General features: G+C 37.3%; 1 protein-coding gene across 2 annotated transcripts in view; it reads right to left on the reverse strand.

The window, feature by feature from the left end:
• Positions 1-6371: 6371 nt before the first annotated feature.
• The window catches only part of LOC127845804 (aurora kinase A-like), a 44708-nt gene continuing 34141 nt past the window's right edge, over positions 6372-16938 (reverse strand). The window contains exons 7-9 of one of the 2 annotated variants that reach the window (XM_052376959.1): positions 9342-9573; positions 7528-7619; positions 6372-7487 (exon numbers count right to left, since the gene is read on the reverse strand). In XM_052376959.1, the coding sequence (XP_052232919.1) occupies positions 7533-7619; positions 9342-9573 (319 nt within the window). In that variant the 3' untranslated portion in view covers positions 6372-7487; positions 7528-7532. Of the gene's footprint in view, positions 7620-9341; positions 9574-16938 lie in introns of both variants that reach the window. The other variant, XM_052376958.1, reaches the window with a different exon arrangement.

Consider the following 16938-nt stretch of genomic DNA (forward strand, 5'->3'; position numbering starts at 1 on the left):
TCGATGGCTTCAAATTACTTCAGACGCATGGGTTCATTCTCTTGTGACAAAAGGCCTGACTTTTCAATTCGAAAAAAGGCCTCCACTTTCTCGCGTCCCTATAGAGCTGGTATCTCGGCATCCACATATTCCAGAGTCCATTCTCGGGCTCTTGGAAAAATAGGCGGTAGAAAGGGTTCAAGATCCTTATTCTCCAGGATTTTACAGTCGTCTTTTTCTTGTTCAAAAGAAAAATGGTTCCTGGAGACCAGTAATAGATTTAAAAGTGTTCAACATGTATCTCCTCAAACCAACTTTCAAAATGGAGACTCCTTCTTTCATACGGGAATCCATCAAACCCCTGCACTGGGGGGTGTCTTTGGATCTGGAAGATGCTTACTTCCATGTTCCTATACATCCCAACTACCGAAAGTACTTGCGATTCGCCTTTCAAGGCCAAGTCTACCAGTTCCGGTCTATGCCTTTCGGGTTGGCGACAGCCCCACGAGTTTTTACCAAACTAATGTCGGCAGTCGGATCACACCTCAGAGTTCACGGGATTATTCTTCTTCAGTATTTCGACGACTGGCTCTTACACCAGCTCGATCGTCAATTGCTTCTGTACAACCTAGAATTCTCTTGGAAGGAGCTCCTCTCGTTAGGGCTCCTTCTCAATGCAGACAAATCAGACCTCATTCCTTCACAGGACTTTACGTTTGTGGGAATGAATTTCTTGACCCACATCAATCGGGTCAGAGTGTCTATTCAACGTATATCAGACCTTCTGATGAAGGTCAACTGGGTTTTGTCCCAATCTCATATAACAGCTCAAGAATTCCTCTCTCTCAACGGTATCCTGAGCTCAGTAGCAGACTTTGTCTCTTCCTACGTCCTCTTCAGCACTATCTCTCAGCTTGTTGGAAATGGTCTCCAGGCAATCTATTAACACAGATTCCAATCCTTCCCTCCTTAAGGTCTCATCTTCAGTGGTGGCTAGACGAGGAGACTCTGTTGGCAGGAGTACCCCTTCTTCCCCCGCAACCGTCATTATATCTAATAACGGATGCGAGCAAGGAAGGGTGGGGTGCTCACCTGGAACCTCTCAGTCTGATAATTTCAGGGTTGTGGTCTCATCAGGAATCTCACCTTCATATCAACAATCTAGAAATGCGAGCAGTATTTCTAGCTGTATCTCATTTCCAATCACATCTTCGAGACTCTTGTGTGATGGTGTCAACAGACAACACATCTGTGGTGGCTTACATCCAGGCACAGGGGGGAACACATTCTCAATCCCTGTATCTGGAAACCAGAAAATTACTTGTTCTTTGCAAAACACTCAACATTCATCTGCTGGCAAAATATATACCAGGTCGCCTCAACGCCCTGGCGGATGGTTTGTCTCGCAAACACCAGTTACTTCCATCGGAGTGGACACTTCATCAAGAAGTGACCAACCAGATCTTTTTCAAGTTCGGTTATCCCCTGGTCGATCTATTTGCAACCAGACACAATCACAGACTTCCTCTGTATGTGAGTCCAGTTTACGATCCAGCAGCGTGGGCAATCGACGCGCTTTCGTTCGCATGGGACCAACTGGACGCTTACGCCTATCCCCCACCCATTCTAATTCCCCAAATATTGGGGAAAATCAGGGTGAGCTCTTGCAGGATACTCCTGATTGCCCCTTGGTGGCCCAGAAGATCTTGGTTCAACGATCTTCTCAGTCTCCTGTACGATTATCCCAGGAATCTTCCTCACAGGTCAGATCTTCTGTCTCAAAGCGGCAGACTACATGCGGACCCAAAAATGTTCCACTTACACGTCTGGCCGTTATCAGGCAATCTTTGCAGAAGAAATGTTTTTCTGTCAGGGCTTCAACCCTCGTTGCTTCGGCAAGGAGAAAATCCACCAGAGCAGTCTATGATGCTCGTTGGAAACTCTTCTCCAATTGGTGTTTTCGAGGGAAAATTAATCCCCTCAATCCTTCTGCTAGACGAATAGCGGATTTTCTCATTTATCTTTTTGATGATAAGAAACTTTCTCTTAGTTCCATCAAAGGATACAGATCTATGATTTCGCATACATTGGCTTTCACTAAGTCTTCACAAGTCTGTGCTGATCCAGCTATTTCAGAACTTGTTCGAGCTATGGAACTTAGTCGTCCTGTATCTCGTACACTTGCTCCTAAATGGGATTTAGCTTGTGTGCTTGGTTCCCTTATTAAGGCTCCCTATGAACCTCTTGATCAGGCTTCATTACAATTCCTAACATGGAAGACCGTTTTCCTTCTTACTATGGCTTCAGCCAAACGGAGAAGTGAAATTCATGCTCTTTCTATCGAGGATAGTCATCTTCGTTTTGACTCTTCTGATGGTTCTGTTACATTGTTGTGTCAGTCAGGATTCCTTGCTAAAAATCAACTCCCCTCTATGGCTTCCAAACCCTTCAAGTCTATCTAGAACTTGTGGACATGAAGATGATGATAGACTCCTTTGCCCGGTCAGGGCTTTGAAGTTCTACCTTAAAAAGGTAAAGTCTATTCGAGGTTCTCGCAAGAGACTTTTCATTCCATTAAAAGGGGGGGGCGATGTGTCTGCGGCTTCTATTTCTCGTTGGATAGCCTCGACTATAAGGAAAGCTTATTATTCTCTTTCATCGAGGGATTTATCCCTGTTTAAGATAAGACCGCATGAATTAAGAGCTCTTTCGGCTTCGTGGGCTTAAATTAATCAGACCCCACTATCTGAAGTGCTTCAAGCTGCTTTCTGGAGGAATCCGACCACCTTCTCCTCTTTTTATCTTCGTTCTCTTGAGTGCCAACAAGACAATTTGTATAAGTTGGGTCCTCTTGTAGTGGCTCAAACTGTAGTTTCTTCTATGGCGTAAGTACACTGGTGCCATCCGAGAATTAAGTACTATACTGTACTAACAAAGATTATAAGAGGACTTGATTCTACTATCTCTGGCTGTAAACCCTCTATATGGGTTTTGCTGTGATGGGAAAAAATATGCGAACCTTCCCGCCGCAGCTGCAAAATCAGCTAGAGATAACAGGTAACGTATTTATGATATTAAAACAAATTTTCTTAAGTAAAATTCATTTTAATTATTTAATACTTACCTGTTATCGGTAAGTCCCACCTCCCACCCCGCTCATCGCCTTTTTATGTTTGCGTAAAGGAAAGATGAGTTGTGGTTCTTGATTTCCTGTTAGGTTGCATTGTACTATGTTTAACCTGATTTGGATTCTTATAGAGGTGGACGATTCCCAGCGCTTGAATATTTTCCGGATGAAATAACTCCCTTGGAAAGGGGTAAGCTAGAGATAACAGGTAAGTATTAAATAATTAAAATGAATTTTACTTAAGAAAATTAGTTTTAACAGAACAATGGCATTTTGTTAGTTTTAAAGCCACACACGTTGAAATCAAATACATGGCATAGTAAATTTAAGAATATTAAGAAAAATATTTTATCTATCCCAATTAGAATATATCTGGTGGTTACAAGGTAGGAATCCGTCGTTTTGTTGCGGTTAAAACTTAAAAATAATCGCGTATGTCGAAATGTACGTATACGTTTAGAAATCCTACTTTCGTTTTTAAAATTAAAAAAAATATATTACTTGCTAACTAGGATTTAGATTTAATGACAATTTTGCACACTTTCAAAGTGCATTTATATGTTTTGATTAACATTTACTTCATTTCAAGGTGTGTGGCTTTAAGTCCCCAACAGTTGGAAATGGAGGGGACAATATTATTACCCTGATTTGTCCCTTCCAATCTGACTTCTGTGATAATTCTCGAGTGCTTCAGCTAGGTTGATAAAACTTTAAGTTTCTAGATCTCAAGGCCATTTGGGGAATTTACAGATTATTTCAGTTTTTTTGTCAGCAATGCAACCACAATTTTTTTTTTAACAAAAGTAATTTAAAAGCAAAATTGGATAGATCTACTGTGATAACTCAAAAAGTTATCTAGATAGCTGTAACTTTGTATGAGGGTAGAGAGCCATATGGAGAATATGCTCTTTATTATGCCCCCTTTCGAAGAAGAGGGGGTATATTGCTTTGCTCATGTCGGTCGGTAGGTCGGTCGGTCCGTCCGTCCACCAGGTGGTTGTCAGACGATAACTCAAGAACGCTTGGGCCTAGGATCATGAAACTTCATAGGTACATTGATCATGACTTGCAGATGACCCCTATTGATTTTAAGGTCTCTAGGTCCAAGGTCACGGTGACCCGAAATAGTACAATGGTTTCCGGATGATAACTCAAGAACGCATATGCCTAGGATCATGAAACTTCATGGGTAGATTGATCATGACTCGCAGATGACCCTTATTGATTTTCAGGTCACTAGGTCAAAGGTCAAGGTCACCCGAAATAGTAAAATGATTTTCGGATGATAATTCAAGAACGCATATGCCTAGGATCATGAAACTTTATAGGTAGATTGATCATGACTCGCAGATGACCCCTATTGATTTTCAGGTCACTAGGTCAAAGGTCAAGGTCACAGTGACCCGAAATAGTAAAATTATTTTCGGATGATAACTCAAGAAGGCATATGCCTAGGATCATGAAACTTCATAGGTAGATTGATCATGACTCGCAGATGACCCCTATTGATTTTGAGGTCACAAGGTCAAGGTCACGGTGACCCAAAATAGTAAAATGATTTTCGGATGATAACTCAAGAACGCTTTTGCCAGGGATCATGACACTTCATAGGTACATTGATCGTGACTTGCAGATGACCCCTATTGATTTTCAGGTCACAAGGTCAAAGGTCAAGGTAACAGTGACAAGTCGTATTCACACAATGGCTGCAAGTACAACGGACAGCCCATATGGGGGGCATGCATGTTTTACAAACAGCCCTTGTTTCAGTTTTGTGTCTGACACAAATTGTGGTTACTATGGTTACTTTACTATGGTCACAGAAATGATTCAAAACTTAAATCTTAATACTGAAATGACTCAAAATGCATATAGGCTAGGTTTATGAAACTCGACGTGTTGATACAGGGCCATATGAGAAACATGAAGATTGTTTCAATTTGTCCGTCTCTCTATTTATAAAATCAAGATCCTGCATCAACTCTTATGTAACTCCTGATGAGGAAAGAGGGTCATACTCATATTATTTAAGTTTTTTTAGTCAGACAAAAATGTGGTATCTATGGTTACAGAAAAAAAACTAATTGCATACTAATACAACTGAAAAATACTTAAGCTAGGTTGATCAATCATCGCCCTAGGGTCAAAACTGGTCACACCTAGGGGGTCAAATCATAGCAAAATAACAAATCTTTGTCTGAAACCACAAGGCCAAAAAGGTTAAATATTTGGTATGTAACATTGTATTGCGGTTCTCTACAAGCTTTGTTCAAATAATGCCCCTGCGATCAAAACTAGCCATGCGCCTGGGTCCATTTTATTATTACAACTTGCTACATAATACATGAGGCATATTCTTATCTATTGAGACAATTTCTATTTAAAGTATAACTTGTTAAAATCTGGGCACAGACAAAAGTTTAACAGAGTATAAATACCAGTACACAATACATTTATTCAGAAAATGTTCGTATTTGGTCAATATAATAGAGCTTTAACCAAAGGCGAACATTGATAATATTGGAGTTAAATATCAATATGGTTAAAAGTTGTTTCAGTATTTTACGAGCTTCATCACAACAAAATGGGTTTGATGCCAAATGTGGCAAACCTGCAGTCTGGTCAGGAGTAACCATGTCCGCTATAGTCACCAAGTTGTTGTGGTCTCGTTTAGGGGACAGTGTAGCCCCTGAACAAACTTATAAATGCTACACTGGCTGCCTTTGGCATAAGACCCATTTTCGCATTATGCAGCTCTTATATATAAAACAAATATACAATTTGTTTATTTTTAAGTATGGACGATATTTTTATGCCCCCGGATCGAAAGATCGGGGGTATATTGTTTTTGGCTTGTCTGTCTGTCATTGTGTCAGTCAGTCATTGTATGTGTGTGTCACAAAACTTGAACCTTGGTTAAAGTTTTATAACTTTTGCAATATTGAAGATAGCAACTTCATATTTGGCATGCATGTGTATTTCATGGAGCTGCACATTTTGAGTGGTGAAAAGCCAAGGTCAAGGTCATCCTTCAAGGTCAAAGATCATTGTATTTTTCGTTCCAAAAACTTTAACCTTCGTTAAAGTTTGGTCATAACTTTTTGAATATTGAAGATAGCAACTTGATATTTGGCATGCATGTGCATCTCATGGAGCTGCACGTTTTGAGTGGCTAAAGGTAAAGGTCATCCTTGGAGGTCAAAGGTCAAATTTATGGCTCAAAACGGCTTGATAGGGGGCATTGTGTTTCTGACAAACACATCTCTTGTTTATGTATACATTTATTTCTTATTTATTGAAAATATTTACATTTCAAACAATGAACTAAGTATTTACATCCAGTTAAAACATGTAGGTACACAAATACAGTCACATTTTACAAAGAAATTAAGATTAGACAGTAGAAATTTTGAAAGATTTAACACAAACTGAAACACAGATATAATAAAATGGCAGACAACTGCAATGACAGATGAACAGTAACAAAGATATCTGATTCTAAGTAAAAGAGGAATTGAGATCCTGTTTGTGCCCATTAGGAGGGTATTCTATGCGTAAAATGTCGTCCCTGATTGCACAGGCTAATCAGGGACGACACTTTATGCATAAACTGCTTTTTTTGCTAAGGAGAGACTCTTTAAACGAAAATATAAAAGTGAAAAGTGTCATCATTGATCAGCCTGTGCGGACTACACAGACTAATCTGGGACGACACTTTACGCGCATGCATTAAATCCCCTTTCAAAGAACACTACACATATTAAATGTAATTTTGAGGCATAAAAAAGCAGCATTAAATTCTATTGCATATGCATAATATTCATATTAAAGTATAATTATATTAAGTTATCCAATTTAAAAATATCATGAAAGCTGGATATGTGAATTACATGAAATAATGAAAATGGAACAAGAACAGTTCTAGAAAATTTAGCAAATATAAAAGCAATGTAAATAGATTTTATGAAAATGGAACAAGAAAAGTTCAAGAAAATTTAGGAAACAGAAAAGCAATATTTGTATATTGAGAACACTTATCATTAAATTGCAAGCTAAATGATAACCCACAAAACACAATCAAATAGACATCAGAATAAGTTGTCTTGTCAACGTTGGCCTTTGACTGGCCCGAAAAATATTATTTGGCGGGTTTTACCCATCACCACCAACAGCATCAAATATGGCCTTAAAAGTCCATCGTAAATTATAACTCATACAATGGATATTTAATTGGTTTCTTTTTTTACAACACATCCTTATTGCACATTGTATTTTAAAGCGTCACTTATAATCATATGATGGCTTTTTTTACATGCACATGTTCAAGATCAAATATTTAAGAAAAAACAACCCATGAGTGCTGTCTTTCTGTCCTTGACAGCTCACACAACTCATGAGTGCTGTCTTTCTGTCCTTGACACTCCACCTATTTTGGGGAGTAGTTGGCAACGATCCATGGATGTTTCATCACATCCTCTAATGGCATCCTCGTTCTGGGGTCGTGTCGCAATAACTACAACAAACCATAGATAATAATTTGTAAGTCAAACACCAAATTGTTTCTTTTTAATCCCATTCCGCAAAACAAGTGGGAAATTATGGGAATACCCTTAGTCCTTCAGTCTGTCTGTAACACTTTTGTATCTGCTCCATGTCTTCTATACCCTTTGACAGATTTTCATGAAACTTGCCTTAATTGTTTAGGTCATTGAGACAATCTTTCAGAAGGCATGAGTCTTTCATGCCAGCTCAAGGTTAAGGTTGTACTTCAAGGTCAAATGGTTGAGCATCCATTTTTGTATCCGCTCCATATTGTTTGTACCCTCATATGTTATGATCATTGATACTATGTGCAGTAGGAATGCATCAGTCAAGCTAACTCGAGGTCAAGATTATACCTCAAGGTCAAATGTTTGAGCATCAATTGCCATGTCTGGTCTATATCTCTTATGCTCATTGAAGTATTTTCATGTTTAAGTCTCTCAAACAATGTGCAGGAGACATGAGTCGGTCAAAAGATTTACTCTACATTATCATGTGCGGTCTAAATCTCATATACCAATTGAAGTATTTTAATAAAACCAAATTATTAGCTTCGGTCCTCTACACAAAACATTTAGAACAAGGCTATAGTCAAACAATATGGTCCCCTACCGGCTCCAAAATTTGTCAGAAATTCAACCATTTTCAGTTTATTTAAAAAATTTAAATTTTAGGTTGCCATAGCAACCACAATTTTTGACGTAGGAACAAAATGAAATGACGTGCATAATGTCCATATTGCCATTTATCCATGTTGCAAGTTTCATGAAAAAATATTAAGAACTTTTAAAGTTATCGCAGAATCCAGAAAAGTGTGACAGACAGACTCAGACAGACAGACGGACAGACACACAGAGCGCAAACCATAAGTATCCTACGGTGAAACCGGTAGGGAACAACAATATATATGGATTATAATAAAGAGCAGTTCCCTATTTATCTGCTAGGCTAAGGAATGCTATAGAGCAATTTCAACAGACATGGAACTTGGGCACTGAGCAGACTCCATGTTGGAGAATTTATCATTCATGCATATTACTCAACCATTTGTACTGCTTCTTCAACAGACAAAACCCACCATTTTCAAATAGATTAATATGCAATTTAAAGCACTCTGGTCAATGCGTTTACAATTCGAAAGGATGAAACCAGTTTAAAGAAAAAAGGTCTAAGCAGCGAGCATGCTATGAGCTACATGTTTGAAAGACTGGGCTTAAACCTTTCCCACTTAGAAGCAAAAAGAATATGGCTATGTGCAAACAGCATAAAAACCAAAGGTTTATGCTGTTTGCTGCTTATCAGTATCTTAGGGTTGGAAATGAAGCCTTTAAAAGTGTTATCTAGTAAGACAGGTCTAAAATTAAATATAACTTTCTAAAGTTACACCAATGCGTGAAAATACGAATCTAAGTGGTAAAGGGTTAATTCATGAGCGTATTGTCCCAGATAAGGCTATGCAGTCTGCAGAGGCTATTCAAGGCAAACATGTTCCACCTAAACTGGATTCTCGTTTCGAAGAGACATCTTTTAAACAAAAAATTTCATAAAGGCAGAAAGTGCAATCTTTGTTAAGCCTGTGCTGGCTGTACAGGCTATTAAATCTGTAATGACATTTACAAACATGTATGAAGCCCAATATTTCCAGAAAGAGGCTCATATGGTATACTTAAAGGGTCATAACAGATCCACTTACACTTCCAATCAAGTCTCTTGCTCCAGGGGTCACGCAGGGAGGGTAGCGTATATCCACACGTGTTATCCGTCTGTAAGTCTCTGAGTTGCTCTCCGTCTCGAAGGGAGGCTTGCCAACCATCAGCTCGTAGCACAGTACTCCCAGGCTCCAGAGGTCAACGTTCTCGTCATGGTAGGAGCCCTCAATCATCTCCGGGGGCAGGTAGTCCAGAGTGCCGCACAGCGTCGTACGTCTGAAACACAGACACATGTCAGTGTTTTTTTAATCGATTTGGGCTGAAATTCCGCCCCCATACCATTCTCATAAAGTTAATGTTTTTACCAACCAATCTCATAAAGAATATATATGTCCCAAATGAAAACCTTATATTCCAAATTGAAGGTTTCCACAAAAAAGCTGCTTTTTCCCAATATAAAAGGCACTGGCCCTATTCTCATAATGGCGAAGGAAAACCACTCAAGGTGGCGGAGCACAATCTGGTGTTAAGTGGAAGGGAGATGCTCCTGCTCCTGTTGGATTCCCCAAGCTGCCCCATTATGTTTGTCAGGGAAAAGCAAGAAAACAGACATTGTATTTTGTTTGAAAAAAGTAAATGTCAACAAAAAAAGGTCATAACATAAAAAAGAAACAATTCTTGCATTTTGAAAAGAAGTATAAAATGTTGTCTCATCGATTCAGCCCTTTACCCTTCCATTTTTGTGATCCTCAATTTTTATCTGAATGAATGATAATCTTCATTAGTGTTAATTCACTACCACTACAGTGATCTTTTCTTTTTCAATATATGACACAAACATTGAAAATTGTTCTTTTGGCAATCTGGGAACAACTCCCTTGAGTGCCTACCACTTCGTCGGGGCATGAATAAATTGGATACCTGTACAGTTCTTAACCTTATCAAAGTTGAAAAATAACTTTGAAGGAAACAGCTGCCGAGGCAGCCATTTCTGCCGATTTTATTTACGCCATGAAGATTATCTAAAGAAATAATTCTGCATACATTTGCGTCAACTGTTAGTGCAGACACAGATTGATCTGGACACCCATACATTGATACATATAGCAGGAAACCCATACATTGATACATATAGCATTGATACATATAGCAGTTGTTTTTTCACCATTTTGGGATGGAGGCCACATCCCTTTGATTGGGAACATACGCTTTGTTTTGACTAAAATTGAGAAATTAGTGTTGTTTTTGTTGTTTTGTTAAAAAATGCTTCAAAATCGAAAATACAAGTATTTTCAGTAGTATATTTACTAAGGTTAAAATTATTTGGGTGGGGATAAACAAAATATTGAGATTTAAACAAATATATTCAGCTCCCATTTGGGAAAAATGTATACTTTTTTTCATTGGGAATGTGACCATTTACCGGACCCGATTGTGAATGGAAAAAAAACAATGTGTATTATCGCAGAGCCAGCAAAATGTTAACTACCATGTTTTAACAGGCCAGATAAATAGGCGATACCTTCTTAAGTTTTAAGATAAATTCAAATATTATTGTCATTTTTATTATATTTCTTTAAAAAAAAACGTATTGCGTTACCATGTATATGCTATTATTATAATTCAGCAATTCTTTCATGTTATGATCATTTAAAGCCTAATGTAATACTCTTAAATAAAACTTCTGTGGATAGATGCTTGTGTACATTGACAACTAGAACCTTACCAAATTTCAGGATAAAGTATTTAACATTTTTAAGTAGACACATGTACACATACATGTAATATAGGTTTTGACTAAAAAAGCTTGTTTATAATTAGTTTAAAGTTTTTATCTTGTCATGACGTAAAGACATACTCACAGAAAGCTTCTTTAATTAATTTGTTAATTTAACTATCTTTTCTTATTTGTATCAGATTTTAAAACAATATCTCAATCAGTCCCTAATATATTTGTTCTTACTTTTAACATAAACTACAAACATTTACTTTCAAATGATTGAACACGTTTTACACAACAAATGCATACAAATCATTAAGACACTTTAAGTTAAATAATACTAAACATCCACTTGATCCAATTGATTCAACTTTATAATTTGTTTAAGTTTAAATAATAGTTAAATAATAGTTTGGTATTAATCTTTAGTTATTATACCCTACCATCCCTGTTACAGAAGTCACACTGCCCTGACAAGACACAAGCAAACTTTACATCCTACCACCCCTGTAACATAAAGTCGCCAAGACCTGGCTATAAATATCAGCTGGTGAACTCTGATGTCCCATTTATATCTGCTCTGACCCAGACTGACCCATTTTTCCCCCACATAACACAGTGCAATTGCACAGGGCAATGAACTCTACTTGTTTTCAGTCTGCTTTTCTATCCAGATCTTATGGAAAAGTGAATGTTCTCCCAGTCAATGACCTCCAGTTCAGTTCAATAAGATCAGTGCTATGCTATGTGGTTTAGTACAGGCAGTTTAACTATGGTGTGAGATGGGAGTGTCAGATGGGAGTGTCAGACCAGTGCAGTGCCTTGCAGCTCAGTGCTGTCGGGTTACTTACATCATAATGTGAACTTCACAATGTTCTGCAGTTCAGTGCAAGCAGGTTATTTACACCATGCTGCAAAACTAGGCTTGCATGTGTAAAGTTTCAAGGTTCACAGCATGTGGCTGTATTGAACCATTTTAGTCAGTCTCAGGGAAAACAGCTTTTTGAGTAAAGTGTCATACCAGATTAGTATGTGCAGTCTGCACAGGCTGATGAGGACAGTGTATTTTGGGGCCCAGTCCCTTTGCTTTGGGCGAAATTACTGTTTTTATTAAAATTTGGAAAGTAGTGATGTTGTTGTTTTGCTTACAAATGCTTTACAATTGAGAATAACAGTGTTTGGAATATTATATTTTGAATATTATATTTACTTAAGTTGACTTTTAGAGGTGGGTGAGATATGAACTAAATGTTGAGATCTAAAAACACAACTTCAATTTATGTGTTTCATAAAAGCATACAGTTGTTTTTTTCCTCATTATGGGAATGGGGCCAGGTCCCTTGAAATTGCAAAAAAATCGCAGCGTTTTGACTATGTTTGGGACATAAGTGTTGTTGTTGTTTTGCTAAGATATGCTTCAAATTTGAGAATAGAAGTGTTTTCAGTATCATAATATTAACTTTATAGAGCTGCATGGGAGATGACATTATTTGTCCAAATAAATACTTTTTCCCATTGGAAATTGAGCCATAATTATACTGGCCCAAAATTTGAACGAAAATAACTGTCATACAACTTTCGTTACTAGCCTACAATATGGCAATGATGTTCTCGCCTACCTAAAACATTCTATGCTGTAGATGAGAATGAAAAACTTGTCAGTAATGGAAATAATATACCAATTAACTTGTAACTTTCTTGTTTATAACAGGTATATAGTTTTAATAATTGGCACTATTGTTTTGACTGATTTCTCGCCAAAATAAAGGGCTTAGCAGTGAATTTATTGCTAAAAATTATCGCCATTTTTTTTTTTTTTTTTTCAGAAAGAAACCTCTTATGACATATGATTTCTTAACTCTAGATCTCAACTTTTAATTTAAACATCCTACAAAATATATAACTTTAATTTAGTCCTTTTTGTTGATAAATAATTCCCAAATTTGCCACTTTTATCAATTAAAACAATCCCAATATGACCAGACTCCTTTTCCCAGAAATGGCTAGAAAAAACCCTGAACATGCACTTTTAAACAATTTTATTTCTGTTACTTATAATCATATTTATAATGCTTAATTTTTCCCAATTTCATGGTTTATCGCACTATTTTTACCAACTTCATGGTTCATCGAGCTAGTTTTCCCAATTCAAATGGCACAGGTAGTAACAACTACAAGCAAAAAAAAGAAATATGTATTAAATCAAGATTGTCATTATTTTTTTAAGTACATGTTGTATTTGCTATTTTGGAATTAAATATTAGTAGATCTAGTAGTAATTGAGGTCATCAGCGATGCCACAACCATCATCAGATGCAATTTTTATTAAAGAAAGTAAAGTGTTAAATGAATTTAATTACCAAATAAATCTCATTCTTTGATAAAAATCATTAAATGTATTTTATTTTAATATTTCACAGTTGAGATATGTTTCAATATCAAATATACATTTGCAAATCTATTATCAATAATACATATATGTACATAAACATATCTTAAATCTGATGCTTATAATAACAAGAGCACCGCCTTGCGGGTGAACACCGCTCATCTATTTTTCTTTTAAAAGGTGAAGGGACCTATCTCAATACTTCAATCACAAAGGAGGGAGGGGTGTGTAGTGTGGGTGTGTGGTCATTTATTACATTATGTTCCAAAAAAGCAAAAAAAAGCAAAAAAAAACGGTCTTTCAAAAATAAAACAAGGGACAAAATGTCACAAAACCAGGTTTGCGATAAAAAAAAAGGCTGATAAAGGAAGAAAACTGCAACTCAAAATGTGCATTGCTACTGATTGTTCATTACAATTACCCCCCTTGTTGCAAAATCAATCTGTTTTTCAAACCTGTGACCTAGTTTCTGACCCGGCATGACCCATATTCGAATTCTGGGAGGGATTCTAGGGTGGGGCGTGGGGGATGGTTTGGGTGGAGTCTATTGTGGTATGTCAGGTAAGAGTTGTTTTGTCAAAGTATCAATCAAATCTGATCATGTTATATATAAAGAAGTTATGACAAGGTACAGTACCCTCATGATAGCATGAAAGTATTTGAAGTTTAAAGAAATAGCCTTGATACTTTATAGAAGTAAAGTAAATCTAAACACAATTAAACCATGTATTCAAAGTTACTAAGTAAAACAAGGGCTGTTTGTAAAACATGCATGCCCCCCCCCCCCCCCTATGGGCTGTCAGTTGTAGTGGCAGCCATTGTGTGAATACGTTTTTGTCACTGTGACCTTGACATTTGACCTAGTGACCTGAAAATCAATAGGGGTCATCTGCCGGTCATGATCAATGTACCTATGAAGTTTCATGATCCTAGGCCTAATTATTATTGAGTTATCGTCAGGAAACCATTTTACTGTTTTGAGTAACTGTGACCTTGACCTTTGACCTAGTGACCTGAAAATGTGTAGGGGGTCATCTACCAGTCATGTTCAATGTTCCTATGAAGTTTCATGATCCTTGGCGTAAGCATTCTTAAGTTATCATCCGGAAACCATTTTACTATTTTGATCCACTGTGACCTTGACCTTTGACCTAGTGACCTGAAAATCAATAGGGGTAATCTGCCAGTCATTAACCATGTACTAATGAAGTTTCATGATCCTAGGCGTAAGCATTTTTGAGTTATCATCCTGAAAACATTTTACTGTTTCAAGTCACTGTGACCTTGACCTTTGACCAAGTGACCTGAAAATCAATAGGGGTCATCTGCCAGTCATGATCAATGTACCTATGAAGTTTCATGATCCTAAGCGTAAGCATTCTCAAGTTATCATCCGGAAACGATTTTACTGTTTCGAGTCACTGCGACCTTGACCTTTGACCTAGTGACCTGATTTCAATAGGGGGTCATCTGCCAGTCATAATCAATATACCTATGAAGTTTCATGATCCTAGGCCTAAGCATTCTTGAGTAATCATCCGGAAACCATTTTACTATTTCGAGTCTTGTGACCTTGACCTTTAACCTAGTGACCTGATTTCAATAGGGGGTCATCTGCCAGTCATGATGAATGTACCTATGAAGTTTCATGATCCTAGGCCTAAGCGTTCTTGAGTTATCATCCGGAAACCATCTGACATATGCAAAACAATATACCCCCTCTTCTTCAAAGGGGGGCATAAAAAGGGTCATAATTCTGTCGAAATGACAACCAGAGTTATGCAACTTGTCCTGCACTGTCCCCTTATGATAGTTTGCGAGTGTTCCAAGTATGAAAGCAATAGCTTTGATGCTTTAGGAGTAAAGTGGACCAAAACACAAAACTTAACCAAATTTTCCATTTTCTAAGTATACTGTGAAACCATTATTATCTGTCAGACATTAATTTTCGTCTTTTTCGTCCTTCGACCGATGGACTAATTCAAGATTCTAACGAACAATCATGTCTCATATTTGAAACAAATAAGACTGAATTACCGTAGGCATGAGGCATTTAAATCCAGCGTAATCCACGCATATAAACAGGGCTCGAAATTAACACTCGCACACTCGCAAAATGCGAGAAAAAAAGATTGCAAGGTAAGTTATAAGCTTCTAGTATTTTTTGCAAGTAAAGAAATAGTGAAAAAAACGAGTTATATTGCTAAATGCATTCGACGGTGAGAACGCTAAACCGTAGGTCAATTTTTTGAATACCCATATGCGGAAGCGCGCACCTTGTTTGTAGACTGGTATACTTATAGTACAGATACCCGGATGGTATTGATACAAAGAACATGAAACAGTCAACTATTCACACTCAAGTTAAATCCGGTTTTGACACAAAGAGGTGTACATTATACAGTGTACTGACAACTGACATTTCCTGTAAAACGCGAATGCAATAAGGCTGTATCGAATGCGTCGACTTCGTTAAGGTATAATAGTGTTGATTAGCGCTAATTGTTAACAACTTTATTACCCATTGTGTGTATTGTGTTTCACAGGGGTGTTGCAGATTATACAGCCAACACGCTGCGAATTCGGATTAAAGACAATACTATTTAAACGCAATTAAAATATACCGATGTGTTATCAACACCTGACTGAAATATATTCTGCGCTTTTATTACAAATTAATAAAGAACATATTGATGTGCGTGTGGTTGTCCGTGATAGTAATGGAAAAAGACTAATTGACAATTGGCTTCGTTGTTTAAAACACTCGTTAACGGTTATTCAGTCCCACTTATCCGCTAATCATAACAAAGAACGTTTCAATGACATAAAATAATAAGGGTCAGTTACTACTACTATCACCTAAAATAATAGACTTGTTAATTAGCATAGGCCAAACAAGGCCCACCTCCAGCAAGTGACTACCAAGTGTCACCCCTCTTTCCCCAGCACGATTTTTTCGCAACCGCGTATTACATGTATTACAAACATTACAAACAAATCGGACGCTTTTTTTTTCAAAACCAAAAATGGACGACTTTAAGTGCTGACGAAATAGTCATTTTTTAAAAAAGGACAAAATTTCGTGCTGACGAAAATAAATGGTTTCACAGTAACAAGAAACAGTCGGAGACGGGTGATGCTCCCCAAAGTTTTTTTTGTCACAATATTGCACTATGTATTCAGATAAAAGGAAACGTCTTGAGGGCACAGTAAATGTAGTTGGGGAGGACAAGAATTTTATTTTAGAAAATTTCAAAGGGCCATAACTGTGAAAAATCATCTGACCAGAACCCGCTGATAATATGCACATCTCCTCTTGGTAGTGAGGCTTCCCATAAAGTTTCATTGAATTCCGGTCATTAGTTGCTGAGAAATAGCCGGACAAGAATTGCACTAAATGTAAAGTTAATGAAAATTTCAAAGGGCCATTACTCTGTGAAAAATCATCCGACCAGAATCCGCTGATAACATGCATATCTCCTCTTGGTAGTGAAGCTTCCCATAAAGTTTCATTGAATTCCGGTCATTAGTT

This window comes from Dreissena polymorpha, chromosome 9, assembly GCF_020536995.1.
Source record: "Dreissena polymorpha isolate Duluth1 chromosome 9, UMN_Dpol_1.0, whole genome shotgun sequence".
In the NCBI taxonomy this organism is placed as follows: Eukaryota; Metazoa; Mollusca; class Bivalvia; order Myida; family Dreissenidae; genus Dreissena; species Dreissena polymorpha.